The sequence below is a fragment of the Lissotriton helveticus genome, chromosome 4_1 (genome assembly GCF_964261635.1).
Source record: "Lissotriton helveticus chromosome 4_1, aLisHel1.1, whole genome shotgun sequence".
NCBI classification, from domain to species: domain Eukaryota; kingdom Metazoa; phylum Chordata; class Amphibia; order Caudata; family Salamandridae; genus Lissotriton; species Lissotriton helveticus.
The window spans coordinates 717,870,939-717,889,771 of record NC_136063.1 but is presented as its reverse complement, the minus strand read 5'-3'; the positions used below and the strand labels follow the sequence as shown (position 1 = coordinate 717,889,771).

Genomic DNA, 18,833 nt, shown 5'->3' with positions numbered 1-18,833 from the left:
TAGACATTGATGTATCGCCCGTCAGCACCTGCATCTTACTGTTGCTACCAGCATCAAGGTTCTCTGTTCACTGGGCCTGTGTGGCTCCTCTCCCCAACCTACGCTCCAGCTCAGTCGGCGTGAATTGTTGACTTTGTCCCAGTCCAGCGTGATCAGCTAACCCCCATTGGCGCTTATTACCTCTAAGCTCTAGAGCTCCATTTTTATTCTTTAAAAATTAATATCTCGGCTTCCACTTATTTGATTTTTGTCATTTTTGCCTTGATTTATTTATACATGTATTGTATATTTTTCTAACCTGGTGTTGCTTCTTTTTTTTGTGTGGTGTTTCCATTGTGTTACTGTGTGGGTTGCACAAATACTTTACACATTGCCTCTTTAGATAAGCCTGGCTGCTTTGTGCCAAGCTACCAGAGGGTGAACGCAGGTCATCTTGGAGTGTGTATCTGACTTACCCTTCCTAGGATTGTTGTTCTTGCTTGGACAGTGCATATCTCTGCCAACCAGAAAAGCAATTTCTGACAAGGGGTTTCAATACACCCCCCTCTGATCATCAGAGTGTTGTTCGTTAATCCCAGGGGTGAAGGGCTGCTCGGTTTAGTGAGAATGAAATGCACCTCAATGTGTTGCATCCTTATGGTGTTGGGAGGGTCACTTGCCAAAGGGTACCAATCCAGGAATACCACACGATCACAATCTTGTTTCTATTTGTGAAAGTTAGGCCAACTATGATCATATGCCATAACTGGATGAAAGTAAGAGTTCCAAGTGCCCTTTGTGGTACCCTGGTGGGTGACTGGGATTCCACTAATCTAGATGGCGCATCCTCTTAGCACAGGGGTCTCCAACCAGTAGCTCTTTAGCATGCCTAGTGCATGGCGCGTAATGGTTCTTGGATCGCCCTGCCCTACCCCATGGGTTTCAATGTATGCAAGCACACCCCGTCTGTGGCAAGATATGCAAGCACACGTGACTCATGTGTAGGTAAACAGCCCTGCAAAACCCATCAACCTGCTAGGAACTACGAGGTGGAGGTTCAGCATGATGGCTATTGAGATTCGCGACACTAGTTCTACTACCATTTTGCTCTGGACTAGCATCTGGTCTGTGCTTGCAAACCATAGGCCTATGTTATGGCAGTGCACCCCATCCCTCCACCCAATTTAGTGCTACATGTCCTTGGGTAGTTGAGTGGAATGGAAATACCAGGGTCCCCAGTTGCTAACCACCTCGCACCTTCAGCCTCGCTCTTCCGATCTTCACCACCATCACTTCTCAAATAACCCTTTTCAGAATAGGAAGTCTGGCCAAGGGCTTTAGTGATGTGTGCAAGCAGACCCCCTCCTCACACATTGAAGGTAATGGTGCTGGCCAAAACCAGGTACTTCAGCCTCTGGTCGCCAGTCTTCCCTGGTATGGCAAGGACCAGATTGAGAATAAAGTGCTGGAGAAGTCTGGAGCCTGCTGATTTTGAGTTCCACTAAAGTAAGCAACGGAGTAGGGAAGATCTGCAGAAAGATGGAACTCTAATGAAGGCAAGGCTCCATACCACAGACCTATACCACTGTCTTGTCAAGGACACTCCCTAAATGTGAAAAACCAAACCAATATTAAAATGTTAGTCATGTCAATGCCTAATTACAAAAACCTTATTCCTTGTTAGTGTCACTGTGTGCAGGATTTGCTTGAATAGTTCTAAGCAAATTATTGTACATAGATATTACTGCCTACAACTAAAGATTGTATGATCTAACATTTTGAGCCACTAGGGTCCCATTTGGGGGTGTAGTAGTACAGTTTTGTCATTGTTCTAGTGCTAGGGTGAAATAACATACAACGAACAAACATGTAGCTGACCAGAACAACCTATCTTTATAACCACAATTTATATCCTAAGAGTTCATGTTTTGTTTGGTGGTGAGCAAGGACATTTTGCATATGGTTCCTTTTAAGAGCTTCTGGTACATAATGCGGTTTTGAAAGACCACCATTGTAGAAAGCAGTAGAGATAATTGGCTTTGATGTCAACCACATACTTTTTATATATTTCGGAATTTCCATTTGTAGGTGAAGTATTACCGAATGAGGCAGCATTACCTAACATGCTGGAAATACCAGGAGGAATACGGCTCTCCGACAAAGCTGACCCAAGCTCTCTCACGCAACCCTTCATCAGGCAGCAGGTAAGAACCCTGTGCAAGTAATAATTTAAATTGTATGACCAGTTTCTTTTTTTTAATTGTTAATGCCGATAGTCCAGTTGTCATAGAAGAGTATGTTCTCTGTAAAACACAAATTACCAAACACAACAAAGATATTCCACATATCGCATTTATTTAAAATTGACAGTAAAAGTGGTAACTTGTCAATCATTACATCTTTGAAATTACTACTTAATCAAAGGAGAATATATTTGGCCCAAAATGTGCTGCTGCATGATCGAAGATTACCCCCACTCTCTGAGCTTGGTTGAAAGAGGTGCATTTGTCTCTTCTTCTCTAGTGGTATAAATGATATATAGACAGAGCAAATACTCCGTAGAAGCAATACCATTTGTGATTCTCTTGTTGACAGGGAGTCAGTGGAGTTGTCGGAGGTGTTATGTGGCTCCTGCGGGGGATGTAGAAGACCAGTCTGGCTGCAGCATTTTGAACGTTCTGTAGTTTTCTGAGCTGTTTCTGGGTGATGCCGGTGTAGAGTGTTGCCGTAGTCTAGTCTGCTGGTGATATGGGCATGGGTGATAGTCTTTTTGGATTCTTTGGGGATCCATCTGAATGTCTTGCAAAGCAGGCGGAGCGTGTGGAAGCAGGATGAGGATACGGCGTTGATTTGGCTGTTCATTTCAGCGAGGAGTCCGGTATGATGCCGCGGTTGCATGCATAGTCTGTGAGGGTGGGTGGGTTCACAGTGTGGCAGGCCACCAGGAGTCGTCCCAGGCTGATGGGCGGATCCCAGGATGAGTACTTCGGTCTTGTCTGATTTGAGCTTGAGGCAGCTATCCTTCATCCAGGTGGCAACGGCCTTCATCCCGCTGTAAAAGTTGATTCTGGTGGTGTGGGCTCGTTGGAGAGGGTCAGCTGGGTGTCGTCAGCATAGGATACGATGTTGAAACCGTGGTTCCTGACCATGGCCGAGAGGAGGGCCATGTAGATGTTGAAGAGGGTGGGGCTCAGGGTCACTCCGCAGCTGATCTGTGTAGGTTCTGGGAGGAACGGAGGAAGTCAGCTTTGCTGTGTTCGGCTGGTAAGGAAGGAGTGAATCCAGTCCAGAGCACTGTCGCAGATGCTGGCATTGTGGAGTCTTGTGATTAGGGTGCAGTGGAAACTATCACCAGCAACAAACGCCTATTCCTAAGATCTGCACTTCTGGGATACTTGAATAGTGATTATGCTGTCTGAATGGTGCTTCAGAGTGGTTTTCTGGGATTGTAAACCGCTTCCATCCTCCTGAAGTGCCTTCAGAGCAAGATTGAGTTTCATCAGGAGGTCACTGAATAGTTGCCCCTGCCCACGCTGCCAATGTTAGTGCCAACACAACTATGAACAATAACACTCTTGTAAGTGTGACTATTCAGACTATTCCAGGCCCCCAATGTTATAAGAATGGCTAGGGTGGCATGTATTAGACATTTTTTATGTATATTTAATTAATAAACTCTTTTGCTTTGCTCTGAATTTGACAGACTGCTCCGCCTTGTGGTTGACTGTCATAAGTGCTGTTGACCATTTATCCCAGTGACAACCACCAACTCAAATTAAGCACGGTGCTTGGTGTATTTATTAATGCTCGGTACAAACTTAATGTTAAAAAGATTGTCTTATTGTTTTATTCATTCGTGAATTTAACCAGTGTTAGTCCAGTCTTATGTTTGAATTCATCTCTAACCTGCTCTTTTCACTTTTAACAGTCAGTTGTTTGAATGCCCCGTGTGCATGCGACGCAATTTGGACAGGAAAGGCTTTGTGGCTCATTTCAACCGAGAACACAGTTACGAAGCCGCTACATTGGTAATCCCACTTGTACTGTTATTTATTTTATTTTTTCATCTGTCCCGGACTGGTTTCATGAGAAAAAAAATTACGTCACTTATAATTGTTCACTCCCTTCGATGTATACGTGAAACAAAATTGTTATACAGTGCACAAAAACAATCTATTACAGTGTTTTGAGCAATCTTTTTTTGATAAAAACAGAAATCCTTCGTTGAATCGTGCCTTTGTTTCTCATATTAACTGTAAAACTGCTAGAGAGGGTACCCCTTGGAAAAATTATCCAACCATTATTTTCATAGTTTTCGCACGTTCTTTAAGACCACTCTTCTCAAAATCCATTTTGTTGGTTGGACCAAAGAATAGCAAACTAGTTAAAAGAAAAAAAAAACCAAAAAAGTAATAAAAGGTTTGACAAGTATACATAAAATATAAGCGATATTGTGCATACAATTTTATATTGGAATGTAATATGCATGGTGTTTGAACAATATGGATACTGTCAGTGCAGATGTTGAAACAATTACATAATTAAATCACTCTTCTCAGAAGAATTATGAGTGAGGGTAATGTCCCAGGTAATTCCAGTTTACGCCGATCAATATGTTTTGGTCCCTTAAACACAATTGGAGAGCATTCAGCAGGGCAAACCTATCGCAAGTGCATTGCAAAGCTGCTGGACCTCCATGAATATCTTTGAATATCTACTTTTAGTCGGGAAGCTAAAAATATAGAAAAATAGTTTTGTTCCGAAAGTTAACGTGAAAACAATCATACTGACTTTTACTATCTAGTTCGACATGTGACCAATGTGCCAGTGGATAATCTGTACCCTTTCTGATGAAGCATCTATGACTGGGCCTGTAGGAGTGAAAACTATGTTGACTTGCATAAGCACGGACTATAACAAATCCACATTAACACAGAGCGCATGGTCTAAAATTGTATTTTATTCCAAAAAAGCATCCCATGGTGATCCCATGGTGGCCGGAAGGCAATCTGAATGTTCTATAAAACAACTTTGAAGGCTAAGTTTGCAGAATTCGATAAACCTGTATCATTTTATTTTGTTGCAAAGACTTTTCGACTTTATTGGAAGACCATAAACTGGCACCATCCTAGAAAACATATTTGAAGACCATGATACCCACAATACGTGTATGCTTTTTTTTTATGGGATCCACTCCAGCAATGATGGTGAAGGGATTTGGCCTAACTGCTTGAGCGGCCAACATGGGAACCAGGCTCGAGTCCCAATTTTGGCTCGACATCCTGCGGTTGTAGTCAAATCACTTAATTTTCCCGTGCCTTTACACGAGGTCAGTTTTTTTTTTTTTTTTTGTCCCGTGTTGCTCATGTAAAGTGCTCTGGTGTCTTTAGGCCAACTTCGGGCGGATTAAAACTGCAAAAAAGGAAAAAAGAACAAAAACCAATAAGATTGTTTCCTGTGTATAAAAATTAAAAATGAATAAATCGGCTATTGGCACGTGTACCAAAAAGGATGTCAATTAAAACACATTTCATGAGAATTTTGTCTCACCATTTCTCTCAAATATTTCATAAATTGTGTAAATTGCATTAAAGTCATATTTATATTTCTGCACAACTCTGATCTCTAACCTGTCAATTTAGGTATGTCCCATTTGTGCTTCTATGCCTTGGACAGAACAGAATATAGAAAAGAGAAATCTTCTGGACCATCTAAACAGAAGACACCGTTTTGACTATGATGACTTTATGGTAAATCTGTTTTTATTTCTTTTACTGTTTGTATTACTCTCTCTATCAATGTCCGTGCTAGCGTCGGGAAAGCTGTGCGCTTTACAAGTTTCTTTATTATTATTACTTGCTAGTGTGCTAGAGAAACACAAACACAAACTACAGAATGAATATCCGCATATTTCCGACACTGAAGTTGAAAATACAGCCCTTTAGAACATTGGAATATTGGGAGCTTCATTTGAAGACAATGGAGTGGCTCGGGGCTTATAATGGCTGGTATAAGCCTTCTGCTCCAACATTCCAATGTTTTTCTGTGTATCCCCTTTTAATTTGGAAAATGATATCCGCCATGAGTAGCATGTTGTAATAGCCTTATAGCCCTTCTGCCTCTTTATAGGCCTATAAATCTGGTTTTAGGGTCTTTACCAACCAGTACAGCCCACATCAGCATGCTCCAAGGCTATATAAAAAGCTCACGTGCCTTTCGAGTCCCATTTCTAACTATGCGATAAGGCCTCCTCTCAGATTGGTCTACCTTGTAAGAGAAACTCCTGGGCATAGAGCCTTCTTAACCCTCGACCCTTCCCCCAACCCTCCTTGAATATGTTTCCACAATCTGTTTTCATAAAGCCTTCTCTTTGTCATCAGTCTTACCTCTGAAATTGGACCAATGTACAACCGCCCTATGAATGACGAATCATTTTCTATCATAAGAGCCGCCTGTTTTTCTTTTACTCTGTTCTCATTTCTGTCCTACACCCTTAGTATTCCTAGCTATTCTAGTCTGAGTTAAAGCAATGGGACTTGAATTCAAAACTGACTGACACCCTTATGAGTGTTGGAAAGTTTTTAATATTTTCCCTTTTTACTCCAAAGTGCCTGTAGGCCATGGATTTTTATCTCTGCTTGACTATTAACTTTGGATAGATGGGTGGTAGATTCGTAGGGAAGCAATGCCCCAAGGAAAGTTCACATTATGATAGTTATCAAAAAAGTGTGGTGCTAATGATGGGAAGAGCCACCCTACTCCGTACATGTGGTCTGAACCAACATAACCAACATAACCAAGTGAACAATATTCCCTAGCACACACATATTACTTAGTATCAAAAATAGTCAAGAATTAACAGTAGTTGTCTTCTTCTTTTAAAAATGTTTCTTTTATTTATTGTTCCTTCATTCGTTACTTCTCAGCCTTACAAAGCCAACATTCGTTTTGGCCCTCATCTGGGAATTTTGTCCTGCGACTTCCTCAGGGCTAAATCTTCTTATTCCAATGTTCCTTCTATCCGGTTTTATTTCCAATCCATGATATCCAATTTTAATAAGTGCAGTAATAACCATCTTAATGATTCAGGTCCCAAAATAGTCAGGTGTAATGTCGAAGTCCAGACGATAAGGGTTTCTACAAGTATGGTGAATCCTCCTCCTCCTCCTCAGTACCAGTTCAGAGTACGCTGTGAGCTACTGTCTGAAATGACCGATGTACTGGAACAGGTACAGAGGAGGAGGTTTCCCCATACTTGTGCAAACTCGGATTGTCTAGACTTGGCCCATTTTTGTCTCTTTAGCTGAACTTTTTGCGGTCTGTCAATAGAGCTTTGAAGGAGGAGGTCTGGGTGAAACAGCACACCGATATCATGCAGAAAGACAGCACAATATTTTGGGGAATAATAAACTGCTTTATTTGCCCCACATATGAGGGCATTCCATCCAACATCTCAGAAGGAGACTAGACAAGATATCTTGGAGACCACTTCTACCAAGACAACCTACAGGCCACAGGATCAAAACCATAATACATTCAGGAGGAGCTTCCCCAGAGATACACATGGAGGAAGGGAGCTCCTCTGAAACTCCAGCAGCAGGGGCAAATACGCCAGTATCTGTATCCTCAAGTTGCAACATCATGGCATTCAAATGGCAAATAGGGAAGGAGAGAAGGGGCCCTGCCCAAATGGAATTCCACCTGTTTTGTTTAAACTAGATGTGGAACTCAGGGCCAAGGCTCTCAAACCTCTCTTCACTGAATTCAGGCAAATTGGCACACTCCCACCCTCCTGGAGGATCTCTAAAATCTCCCAGATTTTTAGTCTGGAGAGAAGTCCTTGTCAAAAAACGACTGCTTAGTAGCTCTCCTAGACAACAAGGCAAAATTCTTTGCAGGGACATTCCTAGAAGAGCTCCAGTCCTGGGCCAAAAAGAAATCAATCATTGCCCTTAAGACCGCCCTTGCAATGTCCGTCGGAACAACAACAAACATCTTGTCCCTGGCATTGCTGATTGACCAGGCGGAATCAACTAAAATGCCATTACAACCAGGTTTTATTGACTAAAAGGCTGCTTTTGACCATGTAAATCGGAACAGGCTATGGGCCAGACTGGCAAATTGGGGGTATACCACAGGCTTTTGCTGAACTTGATAATCAACCTTCGCAAAGATACGTGGGTTCAGATAAAGCTGGGCGATAGATCCTCTGTCAAGATGCATACCAACCAAGAAGGGACTTAAACAGGGATGTGTACTGGTCCTGACCCTGTTTAACTTGTTCTTAGCAGACCGTGTGCCGGTTCTGAATGCCTGCAACTCACACACTCCAAGATTAAGAGGTTTAGCACAACCATGCCTTCTTTATGTGGATGATCTAGTCCTGATCAGTCACAAGTAGGTGGGCCTACAGCACCTTCTAACCACCAAACAGGAATTGTCTGAAGCTAGTGGCCAAAGCATCAACCAGGAGAAATCCAGAACAATGACTATCAGGAAAAACTCAAAGAAATCACCAGCCTGGCACTGGGGCAGCCCACACATTGAATCTGCATTGGAATACAAATATTGAGACCTGATTATAGACCAGGGTGGCCACTTTGTTAACCAGAAGATCTCAATCAGAAGGAAGGGCCTCGCCCTGTCGGTTTCACTAAGGAATCTCAACTCTAAATTGGGTGGTCCATCGCTACTTCCCCTAGCTCAAGTTGTATGTGCCAAGGTTTTACCATCAATAGCCTATGGTAGTAAATTACAGAGTGGTAGAGATTCAAAGTCCTGGACCGCACAATTATAACCGCGTATAGAATTATATTTGGCCTGCCCAAATATCTCGCCACCACATATCAGGCTGGAGTTTGCCCTACAAAAACAGATGCTGGCAAGACAAGCGTATATCATCACTTTGGATAAAGTGCGGAGAGCCGCAGGAACTCTTAGCCATTATTTGTAGTTCGAATTACAACAGCTAGTTTAATCACCTGCCTCATCTTACCTCAAAAATTGCCTGATTAACACTGGGCTTTCACAGCTATGGGAAGCACCTACCAACAACTCCACACTTAAAAAACTTGTATGGAAAACGGTCAAACATCTATCACAGACCGAGGACAAAGCATCCTTATCAAAGAGGGCCCATTGCTGCAGGGCCCTGAGCACTTACACAGCCCCTGTCCCTCAAAAATACTTTGACTTGGGGCTCTGCCAATACTATCAAAATGCAATTCCTGAAGTACCAACTAGGCCTGTTAACCTTGAATACAGCACCTCACACACTGGCTTTAGGATCAAGCGGGCTCCACTTGCCACTTATACGGCACTGCATCGGAAGACCTGCGGCACCTCTTATGTAAATCGTAAAGATCTCCTGAAGGAACGGAAACAACTAGTGAAATCTCACTTCAATCAACGAGGGATCCACACTCGGAGGTAAGCTGTGCTGGCCTGCTTTGCACCAGTTGACCCACTCCTGAATTGCCGCTTGGTAATGTTCTTGAGACTGGTGGCAAAAATAAAATGCCAGAACACTGGAGGGTCATCTAGCTGGAACAATCGAGCAAACCTAAAGTTCTCCTGAGGAGATCATTGGACTTTACATCTCATCACCCCCTATGCAGCACCCTGATAGCACAACCACACCAGACAAAATGGCCACGCCGCTAAAAGATGGATTGAAAATGAGTTAAAACACAAGCCAAAATGAAATTGGACCTCAACCTATTTCAACTATTCATAAAAAAAAGTTATAACTTTTACAAAACGTTAACAATGTGTCTTGATGCATGCAATGTTTTTTTTTGATAATCAACTTTATTAGCATTTTGAAGGACAAACAGCAAAGAAAATTAATTGGCAGCAGCTCATAAATCAGCAGGTACAATAGGGTAAAATCAACAGTATACATGAGTGGAGTTAAACCAGTCCAACAGCACAAGTGCTTGATGCTATCCAAAGACGATGTGTATATATAAATATACACATCGTGGAGAAGCGTGGCTCAGTGGTTAGAGGCGGCAGACCCGGAAGCTGAGATCGACCGTGGACCAGGGTTCGATTCCCTGCCTCGGCGGGTCTCTGGCTCAAAATTCCACGGACTCGACAATTCTCGCTCTGGTGCCTACTCAACTCAAGTGGTCACACTCTGCGACTCTGGGCAATAGCTTGCTTAATCTCCACTACGGCCCCTCGCGGCGGGATGCCTGGCTTTCACCTTGTGGACACCCTGCCGGGGTTTCTCACAGGGGAATACCAGGACGGGTTCCCTAAGCAAGCGCCGGGACGCTTACGGGCAGCCGTGCGCTTTACAAGTCCAATACATTTACATTTACATTTACATATATATCTGGATACATGGTGGAAGCAAATTATACCATTTCCCCCATATTCTAGAGAACTGCTCTGGAGAACCCCGAGACTCGAAAAGGACCTCCTCTTGGGCACTGCACCAGTCCATCCCCCTCCTCCATCCCCCCACCGTGGGAGCTGATTCTCGTAGCCAGTGAAGTGCTATGTCCCGCTTGGCCACAGCGACCGCCGTCCCTAGCAGTCGCTTATCTGATCTGTTGCCATCCAGGCCATCAAAGATACCCAGCAACAGTCGCATCGGGTCATGAGGGACCTCCCAGCCCAGAGCCTGTTAGAGCTCTCTCCACTCCCCTCCAAAACCTCGTGAGCCCCAGGCATGTCCACACCATGTGGTAGAAGTCGGCCGGGGATTGCCTACACCTGGGGCAGTCCGGGGAGGGTCTCAAGCGGGCCCGGAAGAGCCTCTGGGGTGAGGTAGGACGTGTGTAGGTAGTATGTCTGCACCAGCCGCAACTTGGAGGACGTGGGCAGGGTACGTGGGGCCATCAGTGCATCTCTCCAATCGGCCTCCTCCAGGGGTCCCACCCATCCCTCCCACCGGGCATGCAATTGGCCAAGGGACGAGGGGCTATTATTAACTAGGGCACGGTGAAGTCGGGATACTCCTCCCCTACCCAGGTTCCCCATCACCTGGGCCTCCAACGGGCTGAACTCTGGAAGGGTGGCTGGCGCGGGGAGATGTGCATGAAGGGCGTGGCGCAGCTGCAGATACCTGAAATGCGGGGCGAGAGGCAGGGCGTAACGCTGTTATTCAGCAAAGGCTCGGATGTGGTCTCACACCCAGATATCCCCGAGCACTGACACCCCAATGAGATCCCAGTGCCGAAACCCGCCAAGGGACGAAACCTCGCAGGGCCAGTTCCCGTGCCAGAGCGGCATCTGGTGGGTACGTTTATGGTCCCATCCCGTGTGGCGTAGGGCGGTACGCCAAGCCAGCAAGACCGCTCTGGTGATTGGGGCTACAGTTATCGGGATAGGACAACCATAGAGGAGTGATTGAAGCTGTGAGAAGTCTGTCTCTTCCAGTTCCACCCGGTACGCCGGGTCAGACCAGCCACCCGCGTACCAATCGTGAATGACGATCAGTTTGGTGGCGAGGTAGTAGAGAGAGAGATGAGTAACACCTAGGCCCCCATCAAAGGGTGGGATGCGGCTGTGTGCAAAGGAAATCTGCGGCTGTCCGCTTCTCCAGAGGAATCTGGACAGGGTGCCGTCCAGCTCTCGGAACCAGGCCCGAGGAAGGGGGATGGAAATGTTTTGTAGAGTGTATAGGAAACGGGGGAGGACCTTCATTTTAAACAGTGCACTCCGCCCCAGGGGATTAAGGGGAAGGGAATGCCATTTCTTCAGGTCCGATATCATTCGGGTCACTAGGGGCGTGATGTTCAATGCCCATTCCAACTCCGGCAGCAGCTGGAGGTCACGGTTTACAACTACGCGGATGACCTCCAGCTGATTTTCAATCTTTCTTCTTCCCCTCACGCTATCTCTAATTTTCAATCTATTATGATTTTTATCCGGGATTGGATGAGCCACAACCATCTGAAGCTGAACCCAGATAAAACCGAATTGGTGCTTACGGGTGGCTCGTCCAGTCCCTGGAACTCTTCCTTTTGGCCCTCCACCCTCGGTTCTTCTCCTGCTCCCTCTTCTACGGTCAAGACCCTTGGCATAAAAATTAACAATCAGCTCACCCTTCACTCACAAATTAGTTCTGTTTCTTCTTGTTTTCTGATGCTCCGTACTATCCGCACTGTGTCCCGTTTTTTTTCCCCTCTGGCACTTAAACTTATCATGTCTGCCTTGGTGATCTCCCGGCTAGACTATGCCAATGCCCTCTACAACGGCATTCCGGCATATAGTCTACGCAAACTCCAGCTTGTGCAGAACCAAGCAGCCAGACTAGTGTATGGCCTTCCCCGTTTCCACCACTCTACACCATTGTTGAAGGTGCTGCACTGGTTGCCTGTTCTGCAACGATCTCTCTTCAAGATTGGGTGCATGGCTTATCAGGCGCGACAGGGATCGGCCCCTGCCTTTATCTCTTCCCTCTTAACAGAGTATGTCCCCGTTAGACACCTCCGATCCTCTTCTCAGTCCCTTCTGCAGGTTCCTCGCTTCACCAGAAAAAAATGGGGAGGTTCCAATTTCTCAGTCTTGGCCCCCGCATTCTGGAACTCCCTGCCTGACCATTTACGAGCGACAAAACAATATTCTCTCTTTCGCAAGGGCCTGAAAACCTTGTTTGTTCAGGCCTTCCCAAACTAATTACTCCCTTCATTTTCTGTTCTGCTAGCCGCTAAAAGCGCCAAGAAACCGTCATGGTGTATGATGCGCTATACAAGCTTTTTAAATTCAAATTCAGTGTCACCCATATCCCTAGATATTGAGTGGTGTCTAAGGGGGGATGGACGATTGCCAGTCGAAACATTCCCGGGAGGGGTGCAGCGGGACCAAGGTGGATTTGGCTGCATTGAGCCGGAGGCCGGAGACGTGCTCTAAGTCAAGAAGGATTGGTAGACATCTGGGGGCCGAGGTCGCTGGGTCTGCCAAGTACAGGAGTAAGTCATCGGCGTAGAGGGCTATTTTGTCTCTGACTCTCATTCCAGGCCCACCCGTGAACGAGGCGGTCGTGCTGGATGAGCGTCGCCAGGGGCTCCATCTCCAGCGCGAACAGGAGTGGAGATAGGTAGAGGTACGTGCAAGGGGTGTCTCCTATCGGGAATGCCTCCGAGAGCGTCCCATTGATCAGCGCTCGGGCCCTGGGGCTCGCGTAGAGGACCTTAATATAGCTGCGGAACTTCGGGCTGAAGCCCATCTCCTCCAGCATGTCTTGTAGGTACTCGAGAAAGAGGAGGCCCAGATAGGGAGATAGGCTGGAGCGATGGGCCAGGGCCAATTGGAGGCGGCAGATACAGTGGCGGGTACCTCTGGCCGGCATGAAGCCACATTGGTCCGGGAGGACCAGGTTTTGTAGGAAGGGTTTGAGCCTCTGGGCCAGTATTGTCGCAAAGTTTGAGCTCGGTATTAATGAGGCAGATAGGGCGGAAGTCCACACAATTCACAGAGGGTGGATGGGTCTTGGGGATGACCACGATCGTGGCCAAGTCCGATTCGGGGGGGAAAGGAGCCCCTCTCTATCACGTGGTGGAATAGATGCAACAGCTGGGGGGGGGGGGGCAGCGTGTCCCGGAAGGCCGCATAGAACAACTGTGGGAACCCGTCCGGGTCGGGCGTCTTGCCACGGTTCAGAAGAAGGATTGCCTCCAGGACTTCATCCTGTGTGAAGGGCCTCTCCAGAACCTCTGCATCCTCTGGGGTAAGGCAGGGTAATCGGGCACCGGCTCTGCCTAGAAGAGCAGGGAGAAGGGCCCCAGGCAGGCACGCCGCATAGAGGAGGGTGTAGAATTTGGTGAAGATTCCTGCTATAGCCTCGGCGGTCACCTGGAGAGTGCCATCAAGTGCACGAATCTCCGGAATAACGCGATGAACCTTAGGGTAGGAGACCAAGTTGTGGAGGAGTTTGCTGTTTTTGTCGCCCCAGCAGTATATCCGCGCCACAGAGGATCACCACAGCTGCTGAGTCGAGCGAGATTTGGCGGAGCTCCTCCCAGATCAACGCCAGCTGCCGGGTGAGATCCTCCCGACCGATTGCGGTGTGCTCGGCTTCCAGCCAGGCGGCCTGGGATTCCAACTCCGCATGCCGGGCCATCCGGTCCGCTCGCTTGGCATGAACTAGCCCTCTCGCCACTCCCCGAAGTACAGCCTTACCAACCTCTCAGAGGGTCCCTGGCGATGGAACCGAGCCCCCGTTTGCAGTGAAGTAGTGGGTTAGTTCCTGCCCTAATTTGTCCACCAGCGCCTGGTTCTGTAGGAACCAGGCATTGAGGCGCTAAACCGCTCGCAGTCCCCTCGGGGTGGAGCCCATGCAAAGGGAGACAGGGGAGTGATCCGACAGCCCCCTCGGCAAGATGGTCGCTCCGGAGACCAGGTGACAATCCGTGGCTGGGAGCAGGAGGAGGGCAATGCGGGAATGGGTACGGTGGGAGACTGAGGTGTGAGTGTACTGTGTCTTGCGAGGGTTCCAAACCCGCCATGTATCACAGAGCCCCAGGGCTGAGGCCCAGCCCGACAGGGCTGCCGCAGATGAGGAACGGGTCATTGAAGGAGGACCGGTCGTGTCCAGCCCCGGCTGCATCACAGCGTTCTAGTCGCCACCAACAATCGTGAGGCCGGGCGGGAAGGCGGAGAGGACCTGTGTGAGACACTGAAGCGTCTGGGACAGGAGGGCGGGAGGGGCATAGACATTTAGGATGTGCAGGGAACATCCCTCCACCACGCCCGAGATTGCGACATAACGCCCCTGTGGGTCGTTGTAGGCTTTAATGAGGGTGAAGGGGGGACCTTTCCGGAGCAAGATTGCCACCACTCGGAACCCGCGTTGAAACCCAGAGTGCCAGACCATCGCGAACCCGGAAGGGGTTAGGAAGTTGCATTGGGTTCCTAAAAGATGGGTCTCCTGGAGAAGGAGCACGTCCGCCGAGTGGCGATGTGCCGCTTGAAGGACCGCCGCTCGCTTAATACAGTTGAGGAGACCGTTGATGTTCCAGGAGAGAACGTGGAGGGGTCCAATCGGAGAGTATGCCATTGGGGAGGTGGGGATGTGGGAGATCGCGGCAGCAGCAAGGGGGCGTGCCTCGAGGGGGGAGAACCCACCACACCGAACAGGAGATCAAGGTAGTCAGAGCGGGCTGGCGGGCCATGGGCGTTCAGGGTGTAGGTGGGAGATGGGGGAAGGGAAGCGGCCACACGCGGTCCGCTCCTGTGGCGGCCCGTGGGGACCCAGAGTGGCCAAGACATCAGTGAGCAGGAGATGCATGTTAAACAAGGACGTATCAACAATCGAACATCAGTGGGAAGAGCTGCGAACAGCCGCTCGTAAACGGTGACAACAGAGGCCGAGGAGCGGCCCAACAGTGCTAAACCAGAAAGCAGCCCGTAGGCAGCTGAACACATATAAAAAACATGGGAGACAACTGCCTCCCCCCGCCCCGGCACCCCCCAACACCGCCCCACCCTACACCTCGGAACATGAAGCATCTGTCGCCCTAAAATACAACACCCAAAAGAAACCCCTCACTAGGGGACTGACACTAAACTTAAATGATTAGCCTGGGGGCAGTAGCACTAGTCCAGAGTCAATCAAGGGAGGACCCCCCTCCGTAGTGGCGGATGAATAACATCAGCAATAAACAGTGAAGCTTAAAAGATAGACACGGAGCAGAGAAAGGTATCTGCGTTTTCGCCAGGGACACAGATGTACAGCAGAGAGGAGAGATTGGCAGAAAAAAGAGGGAAACTGGAAAAGGAAGAGAAGCATGAGTTGGTCGAATCAGTCCCCGGGAGGAGCCCCCACTAGGCATTTCGCCCTCCGGGTGGCTGGCAAGACCCGGGGGGGCAGTTCCAGGGCTGTCCGGCTGATCAGGGCATCCGTAAGCAAAGAAACAGCTCAAAGCCCTGGTTCAGGCCTCTGCATCTTGTGGAGAGTCCCGGATCATCGGGCTGCCGGATAAATCAGAGTCCGATCTGGATTTACGTAGGCTTGCGCCAGAGTCCAAGGGCCTGTCCATGGTGATCGCAGATGAAGGCCCTGCCATTGGGGGAGCCCCCCGGTCTGGGGGGGGGGAAAGATGACGGCCGCGCGTCTCCCCCCCCCCCCCCCCCCCCCCCCACCCCCTGGTGAGCGCGAGGCTTCCGGACGCTGGTGACCGCGCCTGTGGGAGCCAGTCCGGCGCAGCCGCGGCCTGGGCTTCTGTCGGACAGGGCAGAGATTGGGTCCATGGGTAGGGGAGTGCATCTGCCTAAGCAGGAGGGGACGCTCCTCCGTGAGCCAGGTCCAGGCAGCCCGTGGGGTGTCAAAGAAGAAGGACTTGTCTTTGAATAGGACCTTGAGACAGGCTGGGAACAGGAGACCGTATCGCAGACCCATCGCCCTAAGCTTTTGCTTGACTTCATCATAGGATCTCCTTTGGGACTGGACCTCCCTCGAGTAGTCCGGGAAGACAATGATTTTAGAGTTCTGGAATAGCACAGGGCCGCAGTCCCTGGCTGCTCTGTAAGTTGAAGATGCGGAGAATGAAGTGTCAGGAAGGGCCCCCGGAGGGGGGAGGGGGGGGGGAGGGGTTGGGCGCTAAGGAGCGGTGGGCCTGCTCTATGGCCGAGTAGTCCGGGAAGACCATGATTTTAGAGTTCTGGAATAGCAGAGGGCCGCAGTCCCTGGCTGCTCTTAAGATGGCGTCACGGTCCCGGAAGTTGAAGATGCGGAGAATGAAGGGTCAGGAAGGGCCCCCGGAGGGGGGAGGGGGGGGAAGGGGTTGGGCGCTAAGGAGCGGTGGGCCTGCTCTATGGCGAAACAGGGGGAGAGTTTCTCCGCAGGCATCCAGGAGCGAAACCAGGTTTCCAGGAAGTCGGCCACCGGGCCCTTCTCCACCTCCTCCGGAAAGCCCAGGAGGCGTAAGTTGTTCCTGCGAGCCCGGTTTTCGGCATCCTCCGCCCTGTGGTGAAGATCCGATGTCAGTGTTTGGAGACGGGCCACTTGGGTCTTGAGAGTGGTCAGGTCCTCCTCCGCCATAGATATGCGGGACTCTGCTTCAGTGGTACGTGCCGTGGCGTTCCTGAGGTCCTGCCAGATGAGGGCCACATCCACTCGTACCTCTCCAATTTTCATCTCGACAGATGCCTGGGAGGTGCTGATCGCCTGGAGGATTGTAGACGGGTCCCCTCCCTCCGCCCCCGGGGGGGTGGAGGCCTGGTGCCTGAGGCATGGTCTGCCCTGGCAAATTGGTCCATACGTAGCTGGGAGGAGGGGACCGGGGTCTGCGTGTTCTTCCCCCTGACCATGGCGTCTCTGGGTGGTCGTGTGCCAGGGGAGAGCGTCGCAGCTATAGGCCCGCAGACCAGCGGGTGATGCTGCCCGGTCCCGCAGCGGCCCAGATACCAGCTCTTTATGTCGCCGGCGGGGTAGCTTGCTCACACCCGGGCTCTTGGGCCCCCCTTCAAGGTGGGTGGAAGAACAGAGTCTAGAGCGGAGGGAGAGATCGAGATCAGGGGGGGGGCACACTGTTCCCAGGCTAAGGAGAAAAGCCAGAGGGGGACACCCCGGCAGCGTCTTAGTTGCTGCGTCGCACAGCAGCGCGATCTCAGGCCCAGGCTTCCCTGCTGGTCCCCACGCGCCTCAGGAGAAGATCAGTGACAGCCCCCGGGCAGGTGCAGCAATCTGTAACAGTGGTCAGGAGCAGCAGCCCGGGAGGCAGGCGTCGGGCAGCGAGTCTCAGCAGGCAGATCGGTGGCTTCAGGGGCGATGAGGCAGTGGGGGGGGGGGGGCAGCTCACCAGGGGAAAGCGGGGGCGAGGAATTCAGGCGGGGGGCAGGTGAGGGGCGATTGTGGCTTGTGGGGCACAAAGGCGCCCGGTCTCCCAGCCCAGGGTGGCAGTCCGCTGGCGAGACCCTCAGGAGGCTGCACCCCCGTCCCAACCCCTCTCCTTGCCTCCGGTCACTCCAAGTCGTCTGCAGGGATCCCAAGTTGTCTCTTCACACAGGTAGGCAGGGCAGGTCCCCCGGGGCCACACGGGGCACCAAGCCCCGCAAGGGGGGGGGGGGGCCATCAATGTAGGTCGTCGTGCAGGTCCCCAGGCAGCCCCTCCTCACCATCACGGGCACACCGGGGCCCCGCGGCCCTCTGGGGCATCCCCCGTGTTGCGGCGGCCCCAGGCGGCGCAGGCCTCCACATGGAGGCGAACAGGGCCCAGCAAAGTAGACCCCAGGAGCGGCCACAGCCCCGCAGCAGACCAGTACGCAGGCCCCGCAGGAGTAGTGCTCCATGGCCAGGGGACGGAAGGAAAGCTCCAACCGCCGGCCGCGCACCAGGGTCTTCAGGCCCACTGCAAGTGCCGGGCCCAACCTCAGGGGGGGACGGCGCTCCTCCTTGCACTGGGTCATCGGCGGCCCCAGGTGGCAGTGGGCCGCCGGCAGGCACAGGCGGGCTGCTGGCAGGCACAGGCGAGCCCGCCCCCAAAAGGGTCCTGGCGGGCCCCCGGAGCACCGCAACAAGTCCAGCAGCCCTGGCGACCCCCACAGGTCCCCGCAAGGCGGCTCAGCGTCCCCTGGGTGGAGCAGCGATCCGCAGAACAGAGACTAGGCACCACCACCGCTCGCCCACGCCGCAGGGCTGGCAGTCCACCAGACGATCAAGGAGGGGCCAGCGCTAGGCGTAGACCAGAGCCGCTGCGCCGCTCAACCGGGGGCCTCCATTTTGCAGGGCGAGCGGCCGGGAGGAATGGAGGTAGCAGAGGCGCTGGCAGACCTCCGTGAGACGTTTCAAAGGCACCAGGAGACACAGCGCGACCAGTTGAGTGCGGGGGTGCCAAAATGTTCAGCTAATGGGAACTGTTGCCGTCGGATGCAGGACGGATGACGGGTCCAGAGCACTC

General features: G+C 50.6%; 1 protein-coding gene across 1 annotated transcript in view; it reads left to right on the top strand.

Moving 5' to 3' along the window:
• Nucleotides 1-18,833, top strand: part of LOC144827308 (E3 ubiquitin-protein ligase RNF138-like) — a 62,490-nt gene that overhangs the window by 38,371 nt on the left and 5,286 nt on the right. The window contains exons 4-6 of the mRNA XM_078685677.1: nucleotides 2,068-2,183; nucleotides 3,908-4,007; nucleotides 5,622-5,729. Coding sequence (XP_078541803.1) covers nucleotides 2,068-2,183; nucleotides 3,908-4,007; nucleotides 5,622-5,729 — 324 coding nt within the window. The remainder of the gene's footprint in view (nucleotides 1-2,067; nucleotides 2,184-3,907; nucleotides 4,008-5,621; nucleotides 5,730-18,833) is intronic.